This window comes from Muntiacus reevesi, chromosome 18, assembly GCF_963930625.1.
Source record: "Muntiacus reevesi chromosome 18, mMunRee1.1, whole genome shotgun sequence".
Lineage (NCBI taxonomy): Eukaryota > Metazoa > Chordata > Mammalia > Artiodactyla > Cervidae > Muntiacus > Muntiacus reevesi.
Window position 1 is genome coordinate 26,326,219 of NC_089266.1, and position 23,822 is coordinate 26,350,040.

The 23,822-nt window shown below is 37.2% G+C and overlaps 1 protein-coding gene across 8 annotated transcripts; it reads left to right on the forward strand.

Moving 5' to 3' along the window:
• Nucleotides 1-3: 3 nt before the first annotated feature.
• On the forward strand, nucleotides 4-23,104 carry LUC7L3 (LUC7 like 3 pre-mRNA splicing factor). Of its 8 annotated transcripts, XM_065908688.1 has the most exons (14): nucleotides 188-240; nucleotides 9,204-9,270; nucleotides 9,507-9,682; nucleotides 10,356-10,413; nucleotides 12,168-12,207; nucleotides 13,199-13,343; nucleotides 13,721-13,795; nucleotides 14,607-14,711; nucleotides 15,937-16,098; nucleotides 16,486-16,769; nucleotides 17,459-17,619; nucleotides 20,953-21,093; nucleotides 21,199-21,304; nucleotides 22,659-23,104. In XM_065908688.1, exons 6-14 carry the CDS (start codon nucleotides 13,221-13,223, stop codon nucleotides 22,690-22,692), a joined length of 1,191 nt encoding a protein of 396 aa, XP_065764760.1. In that variant the 5' UTR covers nucleotides 188-240; nucleotides 9,204-9,270; nucleotides 9,507-9,682; nucleotides 10,356-10,413; nucleotides 12,168-12,207; nucleotides 13,199-13,220; the 3' UTR covers nucleotides 22,693-23,104. The 8 variants fall into 8 exon arrangements, 6 of the variants coding, with proteins under 6 accessions (XP_065764756.1, XP_065764758.1, XP_065764757.1 ...); XM_065908686.1 differs by lacking the exons at nucleotides 9,507-9,682; nucleotides 10,356-10,413 and adding an exon at nucleotides 21,761-21,826 and having other exon boundaries at nucleotides 5-240; XM_065908684.1 differs by lacking the exons at nucleotides 9,507-9,682; nucleotides 10,356-10,413 and having other exon boundaries at nucleotides 4-240; nucleotides 17,462-17,619.
• Nucleotides 23,105-23,822: the final 718 nt, after the last annotated feature.

Sequence of the window (23,822 nt, forward strand, 5' to 3'; positions counted from 1 at the left end):
GCGGCCATTTTGTCTTATCGGCTCCTGGTTAGAGGAGGCATTTAGGCCTGCTAGGGCCCCTGAGAGGTTCGCGACTGTGTTGCCGGCGTTTTCTTTAGCAGGTGCCAGGGCTGGTGGGAGCAGCCGCCCGAGGAAAGCACCATGATTTCGGCTGCGCAATTGTTGGATGAGTTAATGGGCAGGGACCGAAACCTCGCCCCGGATGAGAAGCGCAGCAACGTGCGGTGGGACCACGAGAGCGTAAGTCCCGCGGGCCTTGGGCCTGTGCCTGGGCGCCATGGGGGAGGGGAACGGCGCGGGCTGGGGCTAGCCAGGGCCTCGGCAAGGTTTGGGGCCCCGGCAAGGTTTGGGGCCCGGCCGCCCCGGGGTCAAGTGTCTGACCCAGTGGCTGGAGGGAATCGGGAGAATAGCCTAGGAGGGAGGAGTCTGCCTGGATCCTTGTTTAAGGGATGATTTATTGTTGTTTAAGTATCAAGAAAGTGAGAAAAAGAAGACTCTTGGCAAAATTGAAAAGCAGCTTAATGAGGCAGGGAAACGCGGGAAAGGAAGGAGTATTTTTGTACATCTAGAGGTTTCGGAGTTTTCACCTAGCTGTGAAATAGGGAAAAGGGCAAATTTGGCCGTTATTTGGCTGAGCGTCATATCGTGGCAGTATATTCAGAAATGTTTCAGTTTCGACGCTTATATGGGGCAATAAAATTTTAAAAGAGGTCTTGATAGGGTTCACCGTGATTTACAAATATTGTTTGATAGCAGTACGGTCTGGTAAGCCATTCTTGTAGATAATTGTCAAGGCTTTTTCTTCATAGGAAGCTCTTTGATCCTCTTAACCCTGTAAGGGTTAATGAGTATAAACCCAGTTTCACAGACGAGACTTGAGAGGCTCATCCAACATCTTGTCAAGTTAAATGGCGAAACTAAACCTAATCTTTGTAGTCTTGTTCACTTTTCTGTTCTGTGAACATGATGTCTAACGTTTGTTTTAGGTCTTACCTGAAGAATGGATGTGTAATTAACTTCACATGCGATTGTAATCAAACAACAAGATAGTTTAAAAACGGTTGCTAGTCAAAACATGAAGGAATTGTTAAATATGCCTTTTTTTGTTTGTTTTTTTTTAGAAGTTGCTTACTCATTTTAAACTTACGCTTTGGTCACAGTAAAATTTCTCTTTTGCTAGTGTTTGACTAGACCTGTGGGGTGCTGCCCGATTCTAAAGTAGTGTGAAGTGTTACAGTAGAATTCTTTGTACGGGTTAAATGGTTCGATAATATCACTGACTCAATGGGCATGAAGTTGAGAAAACTCCGGGAGCTAGTGAGGGACAGAGAAGTCGAGTCCTGCAGCCCATGGGTTCTCGAAGAGTCGGACATGACTTTGCGACTGAACCAACAACAAATTTTAGAGGTGAAGCTTTTTAAAGCTTTTTTTCCCTTGACTTTTGGGTTTTTCCTCAAAAAGAGTGACTTTGTTGCTTGCCTTGACCCTTCTGTTTGTAGGCATTTCTTTGTCACGATGAAGTAACTTTTTCTTTTGCCACTTCATTCCGTGATCTCAGCTATGCAAAAAGAAAAAGATGAACTACTATGTTTGACTTGATGTGCAAATAGGACGTTTATCTATTTTGAATTACAGAGAGAAAATTGCTTTTGATTGCGTGCTCATCAGCTGTAGCAGCCTGTTTGCCTAATTGGTTTTGAACAAGAATTGTGGAAAAACGTTTTTCCCTGGTGGTATTTTATTGCCACATTGCGTGGGATGCGATGGGTTTATAACCTTAGCAGTGATGAAGTTCTCAGAAAAGCAACTTAAGTTTTATGTCATCTCAGTTATATTAAATCTGCTTTCCTTTCAGGTGCAGCCCCCCTCTTCAGTGTTTCTCACTGATTTAAACTTTTGATGTTTTTGTCAAAATATTTTATGCCTTTAATGACAGACTACACTTCGTTTTGGATTCAGGGATTTGAAAAAGTCAATTGCTGGTATTTCAGATTTCTGTCTGCAAGAAGACATTGGTACAGACCAGGAATGTAGCATGTGACTTTTTCTAAATAAGTTAGAATTATTGTAGGGTTTTATAAAGCTGGGGAAACTTGTGGCATCACTTCTGGGTCACTTGGCATATGTTGTTGGGTGTTTGCTAAAATCCTGGAGTAATGGCCAACCACAGTATATACTGTAAGGGTCTTTTCTTTTTTGATGGGGTGGGGGGGGTTGTCTGCACTGGGTGGCTTGTGGGATCTTAGTCCTTGTGAAAAGTGAAGTCGTTCAGTCGTGTCTGACTGTTTGCGACCCCATGGACTGTAGCCTGCCAAGCTCCTCCGTCCATGGGATTTTCCAGGCAAGAATACTGGAGTGGGTTGCCATTTCCTTCTCCAGGAGATCTTCCCAACCTAGGGACCGAACCTGGGTCTTCTGCATTGTAGGCAGATGCTTTTATCATCTGAGCCACCAGGGAAGTCCTTAGTCCCTGACCAGGGAGCAAACCCAGGCCTTGTCAGTGAAGGCGGAGTCCTAACCACTGGACTGCCAGGGAATTCTCCCAAATATTTTTGCGTTCCAGTTCTACCTGGAAATTTTTCTTTGCCACACTTTCACTAGATGGGGAAAGCCATTTCAGCTGGGCGGGGTCCTTTTGTTTAACAATGAAATGGAAGCTTCATTGTTAAAAATAATTCCTAGGTATCTGTATTAAGATAATCTGTGGAATTTGTTTTAAATGCAGAGATGTATTTCACCAGTGCCCATCCCCCATTCTGATTCTGTCGGTCTACAGAAAGGCCCCTGAAATCTGCATTTTTTTAAATGGCATCTTTATCCATTCTAAAACTTGTAAACTAATGCTTAATGACCCACTTCCTCAGTACTTTGTTTTTAAATGTTGAACTAGGAACACTTGGAGGAAACTCATTTTTTAAGTGAAGGCTGTATCTGTGATGCAAATTATTGACTTATTTGTAAAGATGTATGTAAGTAACCACTATCAGGGAAAGTGCTTTACTATACAGGTGTTTCCAGCTTTTGTAGATTGTCACCTTTTTGATCTAAGAGAAATTGGTTTTCAACTAAAGCCATTAGCTTTAATACTCTCCCAAGGATTCATTGACACACCTCCCTCCCTCATTGATTAAAATTTTACATTTCCTTGAGATTAGTATTTTTGCATTAAGCAATTTGTTTCCTCTGCTTTATTAATCCTAAACAACCAGAGTAATGAGGAAAGCATGTGATTTTAACTGCCTAGGGTGAACACCTTTCAGTTAGCGTCCACATGGGACGATTTCAGTGTTAGAGAAGGCATTGGCAGCCTTTGGATAATCTGGAGTTGAGATTGTAGGGGATTGTAATTAACGTCTGGTCTGGAGCTTTTATTGTTAAATTTATAGCAAGAACTTTGTAGTTCAAATTGAGGATTTTATTTTGTCGTGAAAGTCTCTCAGTCGTGTCTGACTTTTTGTGACCCCATGGACTATACATTTCATGGAATTCTCCAGGTCAGAATACTGGAAGTGTGTCGTTCCGTTCTCCAGGGGATCTTCCCAGCCAGGGATCGAACCCAGGTTTCCTGCATTGTAGGTGGATTCTTTACCAACTGAGCCAACAGGGAAGCCCAAAAGTGAAAATTTTTTTTAAACCATTAACTCTGATTCTAATATATAAAATGAGACCTTGTTTATCATTTATCAAACTCATGTATGCCCTCTGTTCAGTGAACGCTTAATAATTTATGAAGGGAGTTGAAATAAATGTTCTTTTCTAAAATCTTCCCAATATTAACAGATACCATCACTTACACCGAAAGTTGTTTGGAAAAGAAGAAACAGTTAAGTTTATTGTCCACATTTTTTACTTGTGGCTTTTTTTTTTTTTTTAAACATTTGAAAAGGGTATTCAGAATCTGAGCAGGAAACCAGAAGCAACAGAAGCAAAAAATTAGTGATGATAGTGCATGGCATCTACAAGTGTTTTGTTAGACAGTTTTAAACCATAGTCATCAAAATGTTTTTTCTGTCTTAAGTGTAGACATTTCCTGCCTCACTGTATAGTACAGGGTAAGCGTTGGGCTTCTTGGAATTTCCAGCAGTCTCTATGTAATGTAGATAATTACTGTTTGCTTTTTCTCTTCAAAACTTGAAAATAGAAGTGAGTAGTGGAATGAACTCTGTGCATCCATGTGTGTAAGACACATTATCAGTATATGACCAGTATTACTCCTCTGTATCTCCTACTTCTTTCATTATTTTAAGGCAGTTTTATCATTTCAGCCTTAAAGACATGTCTAAAATGTGAGGACTCAATAACCACAGTATTATCACATTGAAAATATCAAGGTATTTCCTCAATCTTTGGTTGATTGCTTCTGGAAAACCATGTCTCATTAGACTGTAGACCTTTTTTTTTTTTTTGGATGCCCCATGTAGCTTTCAGGATCTTGGTTCCCAGATGAGGGATTGAACCCAGGCCCTCAGGCAGTGAAAGCTCGAAGTCCTAACAACTGGACAACCAGGGAATTCTCAGTGTCTCATTAGACCTGATTTCTTTTTTTTTTTTTTTCTGATTTCTTAACAAGGGGAGAAAGTAGCTTAAGTTAGTATACAGTGCTTCATTGTTTATGAAATATGTTTAATTTTCCATTTCTTGTAAGTTAGAAAGTTCCTGTGATTATTTTACAAAAATGTATCACTTTAAAACATTTTTTATTTTTGGTTGCAGTGAGTCTTCGTTGCTGTGCACGGGCTTTCTCTAGTTGTGGCGAGTGGGGACCACTCTTGTTGCAGAGCACAGGCTCCAGGCACTTGGGTTTCAGGAGTTGTAGCAGGCAAGCTCAGTGGTTGTAGCACATGGGTTTAGTTGCTCCGCATCATATGGAATCTTCCCCAGCCAAGTATCGAACCTGTGTCCCCTGCATTGGCAGGCGGATTCTTATCCTCTGTGCCACCAGGGGAGTTCTGAATGTTTTTTTATAAACCTTGTTAAAAGTTGGGATTAAATGACTTTGGGAAGTAATGGAAGGCTTCTTAGCAGAAGAGAGATGTTTACTATTCCTGCTGCTGTGGAAAATTGATTAAAATTTTATGAAAACTTTGTGTAGGCAATAAAAAGAGTGAACTGTGATTAATTACTATATTAGAAAATTGATTTTTACTGTTTTATGTTTCCTCCAATTTAGGCTTATTAAAATAATTCTTTTTTTTTTTTTAGACGTCAACTTGGCTTATATAAGTACACATGCGTGTGTGCATGCCAAGTTGCTTCACTTGTGTCTGATTTTTGAGACCCTATGGACTATAGCCCGCTAGACTCCATGGAATTCTCCAGGCAAGAATACTGGAGTGGGTTGCTATGCCTTTCTCCAGGGGATCTTCCCGACCCAAAGATCAAACCCCCATCTCTTATGTCTCCTACATTGAAAGGTGGTGTCTTTACCTCTAACTCCTCCTGGGAAACCCATATAAATGTAATATATATTTAATAACTTTCACTTATACTGTGGAGACCGTCCTTGTAGGTACAATGTAAATGTACCTTAGTTTATTTCATGTAGATTTTGTCAAGTTCTTTTACAATTATCAACCAGGCTGCAATGAACATTCTGGTACATATAACTGAATCACTTGTAGGATAGGTTCCTAGAAAGATAATGACTAAGTTAAGTGCATATTTTACATTTTGATGGATGTTGCTAGGTTGTCCCACAGCTCTAGTAACATTTGGAGTGTTCCTCTTCCCAGCAGTGTATCTAATGCCAGATTTTGTTTTTATTTTTCACGTTTAATGTGATGGAAACTCACGATTAAGTTTTTCTAGTCAGATTCCTGAGATTGAGTGTATCTGCATTCTCTTAAGTGGTATTGAAAAGTATGCTGTTGATACTGAACTCTTCTGGTCTTTGCTATTACTTTAACTTATCACAAGAATCACAATTACGTTGTGATCGTAGTTCTGGCGTGCTGCAGTCCGTGGGGTCCTGAAGAGTAGGACACTCCTTAGCAGCTGAACAGCAGCAACAACACATTCTGCCTTTGCCCCGCTCCCCCCGCCCCCTCTTCTGAGCCCCGTTGGTTATCAGATTGTTGGGTCCACAATGGACATGTAGTAAAGACTTGCTGAATAAAAGCCTGTTAATATTTTTAGTTAAACATTCTCAATCTCTGGGAAAGGTTAAAATAAGCAGTTTAAGTAGCTAGGGTTTATTGGGTAGAGTAACAGTTGTTTTCATGTACCATTTCTTTACAGCAGTGTCTTAAGCAGAGTTGGAGGTTAAGAGCACACAGAACAAAGAATTAGGAAAATAGGTTTTAATCTGTATCTTGTAAGTAGTCTCATGCCTTCTTGAAACTCCAGTACTTTGGCCACCTGATGTGAAGAGCTGACTCATTTAAGATTGATGGCGGGAGGAGAAGGGGACAACAGAGGATGAGATGGTTGGATGGCATCACCAACTCAATAGACATGAGTTTGAGTAAACTCCAGGAGTTGGTGATGGACAGGGAGGCCTGGTGTACTGCAGTCCATGTGGTTGCAAAGAGTTGGACATCACTGAACTGAACCGAAGATGCCTTCAGGGCAGATCATGTGGTTGATCTCATCTCAGATGGAGTGATAGGACTAAATGACAGGTAAAGCTGCTGGCATATCTTGTTTGATTGTCTTGAGTGCCTAAAGACGTATTTAAGAAAGTCATGGGTATTTTAAAAAACAGACTGAATGGCAACCAACTCCAGTATTCTTGCCTGGAAAATCCCATGGATGGAGAAGCCTGGTAGGCTATAGTCCATGGGGTCGCAAAGAGTCGGACACACTGAGCGACTTCGCTTTCACCTTCTCAATAAACATACTAAAATTTACAGTCCCACTATGAAATAGTTATTATCTCCTTTTTTTTGTATTGGGAGTACCAATACAAAAGAGTTACAGATTTAGTTTTTCATAGTTGAAAAGTGGCAGCCAAAAATCAAACTGTTTTGATTCTCCAGGCATACCGATTTCCACTTGCCTATTTCATACTCTGCTGAGTTTGTCTTTTCATGCCTGGAATGTGTTGTCGTTCATTTCTGAACTTAAGCAGTTCAGAAAGTTAACCAGGTTAAGCTTTACCACCTGACATTCCTGACTAAATTCCTGTTTGTTTCTAGTGACAGCATGTACTGATACACTTAAAATGATGCAAAAATGAACAAATCAGACTTTTTAATAGTTAGGTATATAGCATTTTAAAACTTTTGTCTTTTGCACATATAGAGCCCTTTTTAAGTTGAGGTACAGTTGATATATCTATATAAGTTTGGGGTATACAATTTTTAAAGATTGTACTCTATTTATCGTTACTATAAGGGGCTTCCCAGGTAGCTCAGTGGATAAGGAATCCGCCTGCAGTGCAGGACTTCGATCCCTGGGTTGGGAAGATCTCCTGGAGGAGTCCATGGCAACCTACTGCAGTATTCTTGGCTGGAGAGTCCCATGGACAGAGGAGCCTGGCGGGTTCCATAGGGTCGTAAAGAGTTGGACACAACTTGAAGCAATTGAGCACACACATAGTTACTATAAAACATCAGCTGTATTCCCTGAGCGGTACTTCTTTGTAGCTTATTTAACTTATATTATATATCATAGTCTGTGCCTCTTAATACCTACCCCTATTTGCCCCGCCTCTTCCCTCTCGCCACTGGTTCTCTACATTGCAGAGTCTGTTTTGTTGTTGTTATTTTCACTAATTTTATTTATTTTTCTAGATACCTCAAATACATACAGTGTTTTGCCTCTGTTTGGCTTATTTCACTAAGTATAATTCCCTCCAAATCTATCTGTGTTGTTGTGAATGTCAAATTTCCATTATTTTTCATGGCTGATTATTGTTCCAGCATGTATATTTACCTCATTTTCTTCATCCATCCATGTGTTGATGGACATTAAGGATGCTTTCCTTCTTGGCTATTGTAAATAATGTTGCTGTGAACATTGGTGTGAATTACTGTTTTCATTTTCTTTGGATGTATACTCTGAAGTGAAATTGCTGGATGAAATATAGTAGCTTTATTTTTAGTGTTTTGAGGAACTTCCATGTGATTTTTTTCAGGGTGGCTGCACCAATTTACATTTCTACCAGCAGTGTACCAGGGGTTCCCTTTTCTCCACATCCTCGCCAACATGTTATTTCTGGTCATACTGAGCCTTTTTAATAATTCAGAGTATTAGGAGAATTTCCAAAAGAAAGTGGTACAAAGATACTATGATATATGGCTATATGTAACAGGATTAATATTGATATAAAGCTAAATCTGTTGTTTAGACATAATTTTTGAATCTGGTTGTTCTTTATGACCTTAGTTCTTCTGGACATAGCTTATGGAACCTCACTGCTTCAAATAAGTGTAAAACAATTGATCTTTGAAGCAAAAAACAGTATTTCAAATTCAACATCCAGTTCTAAATGTCTCAAAAAAACTCATTCGATCCTAAATTTAGTAGACCTTTTCTATGTTAGACTTGTACATTGATAATTTACCCAATAGCACTGAAGGGTTATATGGAGATATTTTGGAATTTTGCTTAACAGATTTTGGTTTGCAGTGTTACAAAATTAAATTTAGGATAGAACAATCTCAGAATATATCTGAAGGAGTTACAAAAGTACCAGTGCGAGAGAATTGAAAATTGGGTCTCATGTTAATAATTCTTCCTCATACCTTAGAAGTCACTCAGTGTTGGCATGTGTGAAAATACCCAGGACACCTTAGGACCTGTTACGAGATATTAAACCAGATCGCTTTAAATGAGTGTTATTTGGAATTTAGGCAGTGATTTCCAAATCTCGTGTGTAAATCTTTAACAAAGTTAAAACAATAAGAACAATAAAGTGTTTTGTTTTTTGTTTGTTTTTTTAAATAAAAAAATTACCTTTATTCTGGATGTCTTTATCCAAAAGTTGTTTTTTCTAGGGAGTAAGGCAGTGATTTCTATTATGGTAGAAATTGAAAATGCTCTCAACTGTCAGTCTTGGATTTCTTATACTGAAATCCAGGAGTCTGAAAGTCATTAGTTTGCCTAACTAAATGACTTAACAAATGAAATTGTTCTTAAACTTACTTGGTTGAAAGATGTAGATCATGAAATGAGAAAATGGTTATTTGGCATTCTTTTCTGGCATAGTTTTAAAACTGACCAATTTCAAAAAGTTAAGTTACGTTTGTTTTTTTCACTAGGTTTGTAAATATTACCTCTGTGGTTTTTGTCCTGCGGAATTGTTCACAAACACTCGTTCTGATCTTGGTAAGTAAATTTTCTATAATTTTTATTGCATTTATGATTAAAGAGAAAGTGATACTTTATAATTTTGGAAAGAAGTTTTCTGTTAAAGGTGTTGATGATTTCTTTCCTGGCTTTTTAAAAAATGTATTAACAAATGCCAGTCTGATTAAACATGGTGGCTTATTTGAATCTACATATGTATTTCCATTCCCTCCTGAAACCCCCTCCACTAAAATGAAAATTTAAAAACAAAAAAGGTGTAAACAGAAGACGAGATAACATTAGAGATGTCAACAAACTTTTGGAAGATGACAAGTGGATGGAAGAATAGCAGAGAAACCTGTATCCTAAAAGCCTGCAGAAGGGGATATTAAACAGAAGCAAGAGTTTGATCAGCAGAACCCTGGACAGGCTCAGGATTTGAAGGCATCAGGTACCATAGAAGGCAGAGTTGAATTATGGGGCTGAAAACCAGAGATTAGTCTAGTTCAGGGTTTCTCAACCTTGATATTTGACATTTTGACCTGGAAAATTCTGTGTTTGGGGAGGTGGGAGGGTCTCCTGTGGGTTGTAGGATGCTTAGCAGCATCCTTGGCCTCTATGGAGTAGATGTCAGTGAAAATCTCCCAATTTTGACAGCCAAAAATGCCTCCAGGCACTTGTAGATATCCCTGGCAAAGCTGCCCCATGTTGAGAAGCACTAGTCTGGGTGGTCTGACCTGTGCATCAGGTAATTCTGTCTTCCATGCCTACAGCACTGGAGACTAGGGGGTTATGTTCTGAAGAAATTGGGCTAAATGAACCACAAAATGCAAAAAAAAAAATCGACCATTTTCTCTCCAGGATGGTACATAGCTAGTATCATTCTAGAAACATAAAATGGAAATTAAATTCGTTAAGCACAATGCTTGCCCTAAAGCATAAAGAGCACTTTATGGCTGGATATATCTAGGTATTGGGATTTACAGATATAGGACAGGGCAGTAATGAATAAAAATGAGACTGTAAGAGAGATTAAATGAGTCTGTTTTCTTAATAGTGAGGTTTTCCCATTCCCTTCCTCTGCCCTGTTCCTAGAAGGATACAGCCAGATGTTTTTTCCCCAGGCAGAAGAGAAGAGGATTCTTTAGAGAAAGTGAACAGTTCCAGAGAAGTGATCTACAGGTACTGACCCTTGGGGAATCTCCTAAAAGAAAGTCTTGCTGCCTGATTTTCCTGTGGTAAAGCCTGTTAGTTGACAAACCCTGCCTGTGCATACCAACTTCAAGTCAGATTTTGGAAGTGTTTGGCCAGCCAAGGATTGCTATTTGAAGAAAACCTTCAAACATAAAAGATTAACCAAAACCAACAGAAAAAAAAGAATTTAGTGGAATATGGTGGATAATGGGAGAAAACAGAAGAAAGAAATTTTTAAAGCTGTAACTAAATTTAGTATCCTCAGAGAAATAAGAGAAAATATCAGGAGGAATAGCATGCTATATAAAAAGAAAAGTTTTGAAAAAATTAAAAGTTCTTGAAATTAGAACTAGAGAAATATGAACATCAGTGGGAGGTTTTGAGGATAAAATTGTGGTATGTTTGAGAAAAAATTAAAATTTGAAAAAGTTCTATCAGTCCAGTGCTGTGATAGCTAATTAAGAGAGTTCTAGATAGAGAAAACAGAAGAGGGAAAAATCTTAAGATTGCATTATTGAAGGATTTTACTCTCTAGGTGTAGTGGAATCCTTCTAGAACTCAGCACAGCAAATGATAAAAAGATCCATATACCAAAGCACATCATTGTGAAATTCCAGAACACCAGGGGTGGGGTGGGTCACACAAGATTATCAATCAGAATGTCCTCGATTTGTCAGTAACAACACTGGAAGCTTGAAGACACTGGAGAAACATCCTCGGGATTCTGGATGGTAAAATGTTTTTACCTAGGTTAGCTGTATAGCCAAACAGCAAAATATGAGTTTGAAAAAAGACATTTTCAGGCATGCATGGTCTCAAACAACATTATCTACCAGGAATCTTTTCTGTGGAAACTCATGGGTGTAAACCAAGAAGGAAAAAAATAAGAGATCCAGTAAACTGTATCTAGTACAGACCAGAAAATGACTTTCAAAGGATGACAACTCTACTAGTGAGCTTAGGGGGAAAAAAGTAGCTCAGATTGAAGCAGCTCATGGAAGAAAATAAAGCTGATTTGATTATCTGATATATTTTGAATCTTGAGGGAGATTATTATTGAGCTAGTTTCTATAGCTGAGTTAGTGTCTGGAGTGAATTTGGAACTAGAACATACAAGAGACTGAACTGAAGAAAAAAATTCCAGTAAGTGTATCAAAAGTGTTATCATAATGCCCTTTTTGCTTAAAGCAGGAGTTAATAGTACATGGCATCAAAATATAAACACTGAATGTTCATTTAAACTAAATTTTTCATGCCTAAGATAAACCAAGAAAAAGCAAAATAAGCATAGAATTTAGAAATATGGAGGCAAATTCCAGAAGATAAAGCTAAAAAGGTTAAAATTGATTGCCTTTTGGAGATGGTAAGAGGTAGGACTAGGGTGTTAGTCTTACAATATTTACAGAGACTAATAAAATGTCAGTGGTGGTTCAGACCAAAGGTCTGCCATAATCCTAGCTTACTTCTTGGCAGTAAGGAATAATTTTTTCATCCCTCCTACTCCCTCTCTTCTTTTACCATATAGTACCTCTTGAAAGCTAAGGAGAACAATTTTCATGTGCGTACTCGGGCATGTTGCTTCATGATTTAGCAGGCTCAATTTAGGTGTCTGCAGACCACTCAGTGATTAAATGGATCTTCTTTCCTTTTTTTTAAAAAAAAACAACTTCCTTTGTTTTGGCAAGAGAAAAGTTAATTTCAATAATTTATATTGAATACATTCATATTTCTTGTTGTTTTAGGACCATGTGAAAAAATCCATGATGAAAATCTACGAAAACAGTAAGTTATCTTTTTTGGGATCATCCCCACCCCCAGTCTTTATTTGCCTTAAAGGAAATAAGGATTGAAGAAATAATTGGAATTTATGTAAAATGAATGTCATGTCGAGGTCCTAGTCATTGGTTGGGGGTCGTAGAAAGTGATACAGCTATATGTAGCATCACCATATGAGTTCATACTATATGCCAAGAATAAGCCTAAGCTTTTTTTTTTCCCCAATATCCCACCTTTTAAAAAATTTTTTGCTAAGTTGCTTCAATCATATCTTGACTCTTTGCGACCCTATGGACTGTAGCCCACCAGGTTCCTCTGTCCATGGGATTCTCTGGGCAAGATTACTGGAGTGGGTTACCATGCCCTCCTCTAGTTTTTATTTTTTAGTTTATTATTATTATTTTTTGGCTGCTCTTCCCAGCTTGTATGATCTTAACTCCTTGGCCAGGAGTTGGACCCAGGCCATGACAGTGAAAACACTGAGTCCTAACCACTGGACCTCCAGAGAATTCACTCGTGGGTTTTTTTTTTTTCCCTTTCACATTTGTCTTTTAACAGACCTAATTTTATAAATGAAACTCATCCTGGAGCCAGGGTCACAAATCCAGTATAGTGTTCACCTAGATTTGCCCACTTGTACCATCTGTGCTCTTGATACACTGTTGAATGCTACCTTCTTTACCAGGATGAGGGACAACTGGAAATTCACTTCTTATGTGTGTGCCTGGTTTACACTTCAGAGATTTTTTTCTTTTTCTTTTCTTTTTTTTTTTAAACTTTCTTGGCCATGCCACGTGGCGTATAGGATCTTAGTTCCCAGACGAGGGATTGAACCCAGGCCTACAGCAGTGAAAGCAGGGAGTCCTAATAGTTGGCCTGGGAATTCCCTACTCTTCAGTCTGAATGCAATAGTTCACGAGATTAGTGAAGATAGAATATGAGAGTTGTAAATGGATAAAGAATTGGAAAGAAAATAATTTTATTTTTGTTTTATTAGGTATGAGAAGAGTTCTCGTTTTATGAAAGTTGGCTATGAGAGAGATTTTTTGCGATACTTACAGAGTTTACTGGCAGAAGTAGAACGTAGAATTAGACGAGGCCATGCTCGTTTGGCATTGTCTCAAAACCAGCAGTCATCTGGGGTGAGTATGAATTAATTTACGATCTTTGTAAAGTGTCCTTTCCTCTGGAAACTGAGATCTCCCTAGTATTGAAACTTGGGCTCAAGTTCAGTCATTTGCTTTATATGTTTAAAAATGACATAAAAACTTAAAAAGATGGTTTTTTCCCGATCTTTATTAGTAAATGAATACTTTGTTAATCAGAAATTTTTTATCTTAAATATCAGTAACTGACAAAATATGCAACTGATTAACAAAAATTGAGATAATTGAGTTACTGTCCTTGTGGTTTAGCATTTCAATTATTAAATACGAATACTAGGTATGGTAAATGGAAATTTAAATGTTTATTTTTGTATTTTAGTTGTTGATAATACACATTCTATTGTCTTCATCAGGCAGCTGGTCCAACAGGCAAAAATGAAGAAAAAATTCAGGTTCTAACAGATAAAATTGATGTACTCCTGCAGCAGGTAAGAATTGGAACTCCTACTAGAATTGCTAAAATTAAAAAGACCGACAGTCTCAAGTATTAGTGAAGATCTGGGCAAACAAACTATTTTACTCTGTTGGGGTTATTTAAAATGATGCAGGCACTTTAGAAAAGAGTGTCTTTCTTCAAAGGTTAAGAGATGCATCATGAGCTATTCCACTGCTAGATATTAATCTAAGAAATGAAAGCATATGTGTACACAGAGTTGTATACCAGTGTTTATAGAGGCTTTATTCATAATAGGTGCCAAAAAAAACCCCAGACAAACCTGGAAACAAATGTCTGTCAGTAGATTAATGGGTAAACAAATTGTGATGTATCTATATAGTGTGATAGTACACAGTGATACAAAGGAATTAACTATTTGTAATGATATTGATGAATCTTAAGATAACTAGATTGAGTGAAAGAGGCCAGAGCCTCATAGAAGGAATAGAGTACGTGGTTCCATTTAAAAACAGTTCTCGAAAATGCAGACTGATTTATAGTGACAGAAACAGACTGGTGGTCGCTTTGGGAGGAGATGCATCATAGAGACAGGGGGAGACTCGGTGAGATCTCTAGGATCCAGTCTACCCTGAAGGTTGTCTGTGTGCTTTCTGTCAAGTGTACATAGTTAATGCTGTGGGGAAAAAAAACGATTAAGGGTAAATCACACCAAAGAGGCTTCACTAAACAAAACAAAACAGACCCCAAACAACTTCTATATGCTAATGAAGCCGGAGGGTAAAAAACATACTAGGACAGTGTGGTTAGAAAGATATCCTGACTGCTTTTTGAATTTCTCTCAGATTGAAGAATTAGGATCTGAAGGAAAAGTAGAAGAAGCCCAGGGAATGATGAAATTAGTTGAACAGTTAAAAGAAGAGAGAGAGTTGCTTAGGTCCACAACTTCGGTGAGTAGCAGTCCAATTTTGGTATAACCATGCTGTTAGCTGTGTATTGCTAGGATCTGTTTCTATTTAGGAACAATTTTCTAATGTCACCAAACTTTTAAAGGGTCACATAGTATTTATGATTTCAGGTCATAAGAATTGTAATAAAAGCTCTGTTTTTACATTTATGTTACAAAATAGCTTTAGACAATGTGTAAACAGATGTCTGTAATTTTGTTTCAATAAAACTTTGCAAAAACGTCTCTAGCTGCTGGCTTGGTAACCTATGCCTTAGATAGTTAAGTATTTTGGTTGTGCTTAGGTTTTGGTGTTTTGTTTTGTTACTAATCAAATTACCTTACTACAAAGTTGGTATACTCCTAATAGTACCTCCTACTTACTTAACTTTCAATTAGATGATACAGGATACATGTTTTGGATATTGATGGTAAAATATAATTGAGCATTGGTTCCCAAATATTAAAGGGTATGTTCAGATTATATGCAGTGAGTTCAATTCCTTAATGATTTTGAAAAACTTTTTTTATTACTTATTTTTATTATTATTTCTGGTTTTTCTGGGTCTTCATTGCTCTACTTGGGCTTTCTCTAGTTGCAGAAAGTGGAGGCCACTCTCTAAACTCATAGACTTCAGTAGTTGAGGCACAGGGGTCTTTAGCTGTAACTCGAGGGCCCTACCTAGAGCCTGCAGGCTTTAGTATTTGTAGGACACAGTCTCAGTAGTTGTGGCTTACAGACTGTGGAGCTCAGGCTCAGTAGTTGGTACATATGGGCTTAGTTGCTCTGAGGCATGTGGCATCTTCCCAGACCAGGGATCAGACCTGTGTCCCCTGCTTTGGCAGACAGATTCCTATCTACTGCGCTACCAGGGAAGTCCCAAAAAACATATATGGAGTCCACATCTTTAACCTGTTGAACCAAGCGGGAAATGAATTCAGACTAAAATAGGTAGCTTTCTGAAAGGTAGATTAACTTTTTAGAGGTGATATGGGTAGTTCAAGGGTTACAATTGAGGGATGGGGTCTTAATACTTCTTGGAAAGTTGATTGCTGTTGTCATGCTTCCCCTGTCTAAAAGTTGCTGCTAAGTATTATGTCTTTGGGGAAATGGAAAGTAGCAGTTCACAAAATTAAAAATCTTTTCTAAATGTTATAAATATTTTTGAGGGGGATTTGTTTGTTCTCTCTTGATCAGATATTTTATAATAACTGATGTATCGTTTCAGACAATTGAAAGTTTTGCTGCCCAAGAAAAACAAATGGAAGTTTGTGAAGTGTGTGGAGCCTTTTTGATAGTGGGAGATGCCCAGTCCCGGGTAGATGATCATTTGATGGGAAAACAGCACATGGGCTATGCCAAAATTAAAGCTACTGTAGAAGAATTAAAAGTAAGTTTCTTAGAAGCATATATTTTAGCTATACCTAGTACTTTATATTAGTGTGGTTAAGAATTGATTGTATAGATTTAAAACTCTAATTGATATTTTTGCTCTGTTATTTGAGGTAGTGATAATTCCTATAATATTTAGCTATTTATCAGATTAGCAAAGTGCTTTATTTTCTTTGCTCTGTAGTGTCAGAAATTTGGGAGAACGAATATTCCTGAGGGTTTAGTCAAATATCTTGTGTACATACATGGTGTTAAGATTTCTCCATTTCACTTTTAGGGTATCAAATTTCATAAGTTGGTCTACAGTTGATTCATGTTAGGCAGCTGTTTGACAATGTCATTAAGGTTATTTAGTTCTAAAAAAAATCAAATTTGATTTCCTTAGGAAAAATTAAGAAAAAGAACTGAAGAACCTGATCGTGATGAGCGTTTAAAAAAGGAGAAGCAAGAACGAGAAGAAAGAGAAAAAGAAAGGGAGAGGGAAAGAGAAGAGAGAGAGAGGAAAAGACGAAGAGAAGAGGAAGAAAGAGAAAAAGAAAGAGCTCGAGACAGAGAAAGAAGAAAGAGGAGTCGATCAAGAAGTCGGCATTCAAGCCGAACTTCTGACCGAAGATGCAGCAGGTCTCGGGACCACAAAAGATCGCGAAGTAGAGAGAGAAGGCGAAGCAGGTATATTGAACACATAAGACAGTGCCAGGCATATAGTGAAAGTGTTAGTTGCTGAGTTGTGTCTGACTCTTTGAGACCCTGTGGACTGTAGCCTCCCAGGCTCCTCTGTCCATGAAATTCTCCTGGAAAGAATATTGGAGTCAGTTGCCATTTCCTCCTCCAGGGGATCTTTCCGACCCAGGGATTGAACTGGGTCTCCTGCATTGCAGGTGGATTCTTTACCTAGTGTCTGAGCCACTATAGTGAGTGTGCATGAAATAATAGTAGTTACTGGTGAATTATTTGGTACTTGGAACCCTCTTAAGTCTCATTAAGCACTTGGGCGGATGAGAGTTGACTCCTTGAACATGTTCATCTTGTAGGCAATTTCACTGCTCCTCCTTAGGCCGCCTAAGGAGATTTGATGCAGTCTTATTAGGGAGTTAGTATAATGGATGAGTGCTTCTCTTACTGATTCTAAGACATTTAAATCATAAATTATTTTGGGTAGGATTACCTATTTGAAAAATTAAAGTTAAGGACTTTCAATTTTCAGTTCTTAAGGTTTCTTATAAAATGCGTTTTAACAGTAGATTGTATTCATTTGCCTTTAAGAGTGATTTTTGCTTTAACAGTATGTAATTCTTCAAGGTTTTTTCTCACTGTAATATCAGCTGAAGTTGCTCTCCTTTTGTTTCAAATTATTTAAGAAGTAGAGATCGACGAAGAAGCAGAAGCCATGATAGATCAGAAAGAAAGCATAGATCTCGTAGTCGGGATCGAAGAAGATCAAAAAGCCGAGATCGAAAGTCATATAAGCACCGGAGCAAAAGTCGAGACAGAGAACAAGATAGAAAATCGAAGGAGAAAGGTTAGTTTTTGTGAGAATTTGATTCTTTAAGGGACCATTTTCACTTTGTCTCCTCACTAACTCACTTTTCTTTATAGACACAAGCAGAGTTCCACTTCAGGCTATATTTATTTTTACTTTCGATGAACCCCATTCAATAGGAGACAAGTCTTATTTTCTCTTCTCCTGCTGATTTATGAGAATGACAGTTGACCTTGTGTTTTCTTTATGTTAAAGTTGCATACTTCAATTTATATCTTCAAGGCTTATCATTTAGATTTTTCCAAGTATTGCATTACCTGTTAGGATTATTAGGCTATAGAATTCTTGGTTACTGCAACATTTTTAATTTTTTTTGACAACACTTGCTGCAGTATTCCATAATATCTTGAAGAGTAAATGTATGTATGGTATTGCATTGGTCTTCAAGTACAGCATTTACAGTACTTCTAAGTTTGCATAAGTTGGATGCCTTATGTGTGCGTGCCATGCCCCCTCCCCCCCCAGTGCGCGCCTTTTTTATTGAAATATGCTTTTTCCCATCTATTTTTTCCTTTGATTTTCTGTGGCATTCCAATAGCTAGTTGACTGCACTCTTAATCAACTTTTCATTTTCTCTTTGGCATGTTTTCACTTTCTCATCTTTCAACTTAGCCTTCATTGAACGATGAACGATAATTCTTTTAATCATTAGGGTCCCATTTCTGCATATTCTTCAGATTCTTTGTACACCTGTTTTTTTGGACTGGGCTATTCTGCTTTGCATGGTTTTCAGGAATGAGAGAAAGGGCTTATTTCTAATTTTCTTGGCTCTGCTTATTCCATCCTGTTCTGCCTATCTGTGTCCGTGTTTGATCACCAACATGTGTGCTCACATATGGATTTATTATATTAGACATGTATGTGATACTCATTATTTTCTTTTATGAAACTAGTCTGGTTTTTGTGGGGTTTAACTGAGTTGAGTTAGGAAACCAGCACAAACAATGGATTATCTTTTTTTCTTTCCTTCAGTCTTCAGCTTTTATTTTTCCTCAAATAAGTGCACCTTCTCTTTTTAAAATACTTAGATATATTGGCTTTTTCTAGAACATGGAGCAAATGTTAAAAAGTAGGAAACGGTGATTTTTAAAACTTTCATGAGCTTTAGTATCTGCCATTTAAGTTCAGAAGTTATTTTTGTGATTCAAAAGGCAATTGATACCAAGAATTAACTGACTTTTATTAGTTTTTAACTAAGCTTCACACAACCGTTTGGCAAGACTTTTCTGTATAATGTATTTGGGGGGTCAGCTCTCAACAACCAGATATATCTCTTGTCAGAGATGAAAGTAATCACTTTGAGAACTAAAGCTCTTCACTGTATCTTCATTTGTGTCACTTAAAATACTTGGATTAGTTCTCAGGGACAGAAAGTAGGCAGCTTTTATAACTATTTAGGATCAAAATTGAGCTATAAATTGCACTGGCCTGATTTAAACAGTTTGTGTAATTTTTGGAGAGAGCCGAGAGGATGAATTGCCAAGCAATGATCCTTATTACAATGATGACATCATAGAATATAATCAGATTTGTTTACATAAAATAAACTGCATTGTGTTTAGATTATGGACAAATGGATTTTCCTGGTGAGATGTGGAGGAAGGAGTGAAGACTTGATTCAGGGAAAACTCTGTCTCTGGTCTATCTTGAAAGATTGGCTTTGCCATTGTAGATTTATTTTAAATGTTGGGATCTCTTTTAAAAGTGACATAATTTATTGATTTTTTCAATTAACCGTGTGGCCAGTTAGCCATTCTTATATATATAACTGAAGGCCTGAATTTTGAGGTCAGATATGAGTAGTAGTGAACATTGGAAATGACAGTGAGTAAGAGGAGCTCACGTGCTGTAATGAAAACACTTTATCTCACTCCACAAACAAAAAGTGGTTTCTTGCACAAAACTATCTTTGTTAACACCAACCAGTTTAGGGTGCTCTCTTTTGTCAAGAGAGGTTCCTTTTTTAATCCATAGCCCTGAAGTCCACCACACTTTGTGGATGTCCTTAGGACTATTAAGATCTACCATATTTATATAGGGCAGAAGATAAGATTATTGGACTGACTACTAGTCCTCTACGGGGCAACAAGACGACTCTTCCTCATTGAAGCTACCTGTGCAGCGGAGAAGCCCATAAGGCACAAAGGGAGGACTTTCCCACAAGGTCAGTTAGAGCACACTGTACTGGCACAGTTCTCATAAGTGAACAGACAAGACATGAAGCAAGTCCTGCAGTCAGCTACTTGGACATTGCTTTGTGAATTTTGCAAGTGTTATGGACTGAATATATTCCTTCACATAAGATCTTCAATTCTTAATGTTCTTTGAGTGAGTGCCCCCCAACACCCCCATAACCATACTTTTTGTTACCATCCCTCTCCCAGTTATTTGGTGTTGCGTCTTAACAACTTTGTCTAGAATCTGTAGAGGGTTCCGCTTCTCTTAAAACATCTTTCTGTCTTATCAACTATTCTGTTAGACTAGCTATTCTTAGTTTTAAAGAGAAAGATGATTTTTCCAGGTTTGTAGTTTGCTTTAAAATTTTCTGTAGAAATCTTTTGTTAGGCAGTACTTGGAACTGACAAAGCTAGAACATAACTTGCTCCATGTACCACTTTTTGCCTCTAGTCTCTAGTTTGACCATTCCAAAGAAAACAGAAGGAAAATTTGACCTTTTTTCACCCTTTATTTGCAGCTGAGGTGAATTTTTATTTCTCTCTTTGGAAAAAATAATTTTGAGATGGCGTATGTGTTACTTAGCGAAGTACAAAAGTTCACTAATTGAAATGGGATCTAAGATCCACTTTCATTGGTATTGTCCCTCTTGGGTCTTCAAATATATATAGGTATAAGTTATCTTTTGCATTTAAAAATATATCGTTGCAGAAGCATGCCTATAAATGTTCACCTTTTGCAGTTACTGTTTTTACCTTTTTAACTTAGTTCATGTGGACACAGTTTTTTGTACTATCTTTCTTGCCTTTCCCTTTGCCTTTCGATGGTCTTTACTCCAAGTGAAATTTACTTAACTTTTAGATTCTGCAGTGATTTGGTGTTGCCTGTGCATATCACCAGTTTGAGAGAATTTGCCCACTATTTTTACCTTTTGCTTTCTGTAATTCCCTGTCCTGCCCTCTCCCTCCTTTATAAATTGCAAATTTTATCCCTTTGATAGATTTATCAAACTGTGTTACTTGAAGTCTGTGGGAAATGATTGTCTTTTCATCTCTAAATTGTTTTCACTTTTCAAAGTGTCATATATGTTTTGTATTTTACTTTAAAATCCATGATCAATGTCTTCTTTTATGGCAGAAAAGAGGGGATCTGATGATAAAAAAAGTAGTGTGAAGTCCAATAGTCGAGAAAAGCAGAGTGAAGACACAAACACTGACTCAAAGGAAAGTGATACTAAGAATGAGGTCAATGGGACCAGTGAAGACATTAAATCTGAAGGTGACACTCAGTCCAATTAAAACTGATCTGATAAGACCTCAGATCAGACAGAGGTAAGTGTATTGTTTCTCACTTTGATTAGGGCTTTTTGTTACTGTTTGACAGTGCAGCGTAAGTATGCACAGATGAAGATGGAACTAAGCCGAGTAAGAAGACATACAAAAGCATCTTCTGAAGGAAAAGACAGTGTAGTCCTGCAAAACATTTTGAGGTACATTGTTTTGTCTCAGCTATTTTGTAGCAGACTCGTGCCCCCCGTTAGTGTGCCTCTTTGCAAATTATTGCCCACGTTTGTAATATAGTCGCCATTGAAAAGTTAATTATCCTTTTTTTAGGGATTTTGCTGTCATTTCTTGTTTTTTTTCTTTTTTTTAATAAAAAGGTTGAACTGTTTTTTATTTTTTTTCTTTTTGGTATTAAGTCCATCTTGTGTTGGTACATTGGCAGAGACATATGCTTTAAAACTTAAATATTTCTGAGGCACATGTTGGACTACTTTGTTTTAATTAAACTGCTAGTATTTCTTTGTCAAGGATGTTTCTAGTTTTTTGCTTTATTGCCTTGCATTCTAATGCAGTTTGTTCTGTAACTCGAGAGCCAGTAGCATTGGATTGATGGAAGTGTAGGGTTTATGAATTATTGCAGCTGACTACCATACCTCACACAGCGTTGGTGTTGTGAGCGGCCCATGAAAAGCCAAATTAAAAATCAAGGATTCAGTCAAACTAAGCAGGTACTCATGCCAGGTACTCCTTTCTCTACCCACATCCATGTTTGAATGCTATTGCCTGTGATCTTTACGCTTAACTGTTGTGTATCTTTTTGTTCTTTACAAGAAGCACAGAGGGGTTTTTTGTGTTTTGCGTGAAAACTTATAATCAGATGTTAACAGAATGGAATTTTTTTTCAACTGTGTGTAGGGATGCAGTGGTGCCCAGAATTAGATATCTTTAAAGAATTTTAAATACAATAAACACTTCATATTATTCGCCTTGTTACATTCAATGCAATTCTCAAGTCTTTAAGAGGTATGTTGTGTTTAATATTTCCTACTGTGTAGGAGAATTTGCAGTCAGCCATAGGTATATTAGGAATAATCACTGGCTGATACATTTAAAGCAGCAGTGAATAGCAAGGACAGACACCTTTAAACAGAAACACAAAGAACTGATGAACCATGTAGAATGAATTTGGGTTTTTAAAGAACTGTTAAAAGTCAATCTTTTTGAGGGTTCTTGAAACCTGTAAACTGTTCATTCTTTGGGCTAGTGGCATGGGATTAAATATTCCTAATGAAAGGAAGTACCAATTAGTTGAATTGTTGATGACCTTCCTTTTCTAGAATAGCAATGTAGTGTTATATTTGTGTGAGCCATTCACATAGAGGCAAGCATACACAGGCACATGGTTTTAAAAAACCACACTGATGCCTTGATAATTGAAAAGAATACAAACATTCCATATACATATATTAATTAGTAGTTAGTGACTGGGCCACTTAGTCATGAAAATTTGCCTTATACATGTTGTCTAATTATCATTTTTCCGCAAATTTTGCTTTGTAGGAATACTGTTGGAAGATTTTTGGAAGAAAACTGAAAACGGCATAAAGTGAAGATCGACATTAAAATGAGGTGAAAGAAAACTATAGTGGCATAGAAAAAGTATAAAGCTCGGTTAGTTTGTTTGTTTGTTTGTTTTTAATTAAAAATTAATTCAGGACTGATGTGACCTATCAGATTTCAGAACATGTATTAATAGCATATATATGCCACTGAAAACTTAGGTCCTGTATCATATCTTTTTCTTTAAGACTTTTTAAGAAATATTACCTAAACATGTGGCTTGCTAAGTGTTTAACTGCAAGTTTTCATTCTTGGGACTTTGAAAACGAGATTAAACGTTAATATTTGTGTGAATCAGACTAAGTGGGATTCCATTTTTACAACTCTGCTATACCTAGCCTTTGGATTTAGAAGTGAAAATAAAGTATCTCCGACTTTCTGTTACAGATTTGTCTCTTTGTCATTGAAAAGTTTTAGTATTAATCTTTTTTTAATAAAGTTATTGACTCTGAACTAGTCCCTTGTTTTAAATATGAGATACGCTGTTACTAGAGATCTTGGTGTACAGTTTTATCTGATTTGTTCTGTTTAAGACTAATTTTTATAGAATTTCCACAGTTTAAATGTTTTAAATAATGGTGCTTCAATTTTTAGTAGTTATGAATACATTTGGATTTTGCTTTTAATAACAAAGATATACAATGAATTGAAATATATTTTTACATCCCTGAGAGATTTCTTTAGTAGTACAAAATTCAAAATATCCGTCTGACAAACACTATCATCCTCTAGCTGTGAAATAAATGATGTAGAAAAGCATTCAGACACTTTTAGCTGTTTTTTTTGTCTTAGAAATCCTGTATCAAGATTTTTTTAACCTGGTCTTATAAATATATTTATTTCTGTGTATGGAGTGTATCACATCAAACAAGGATTTTTTTTAAATGCTTAAGGTAATGGGAGTGTGTGGGGGGGTCATGTTCAGCAAATTTGGCAGCACATTTCTAGTTATAGCCAGCTTGTTGATTGTATAAAAGTATTATTAGCTCCAGCTGCATGTGTCATAGTTCATATAAATCAGTTCTTCATGATTTACAATTTTCAAATATTGCTATCAGTTTATAGGTAAAGAAACTTGAGTTGGTGCATTATGTGACTTAGCTG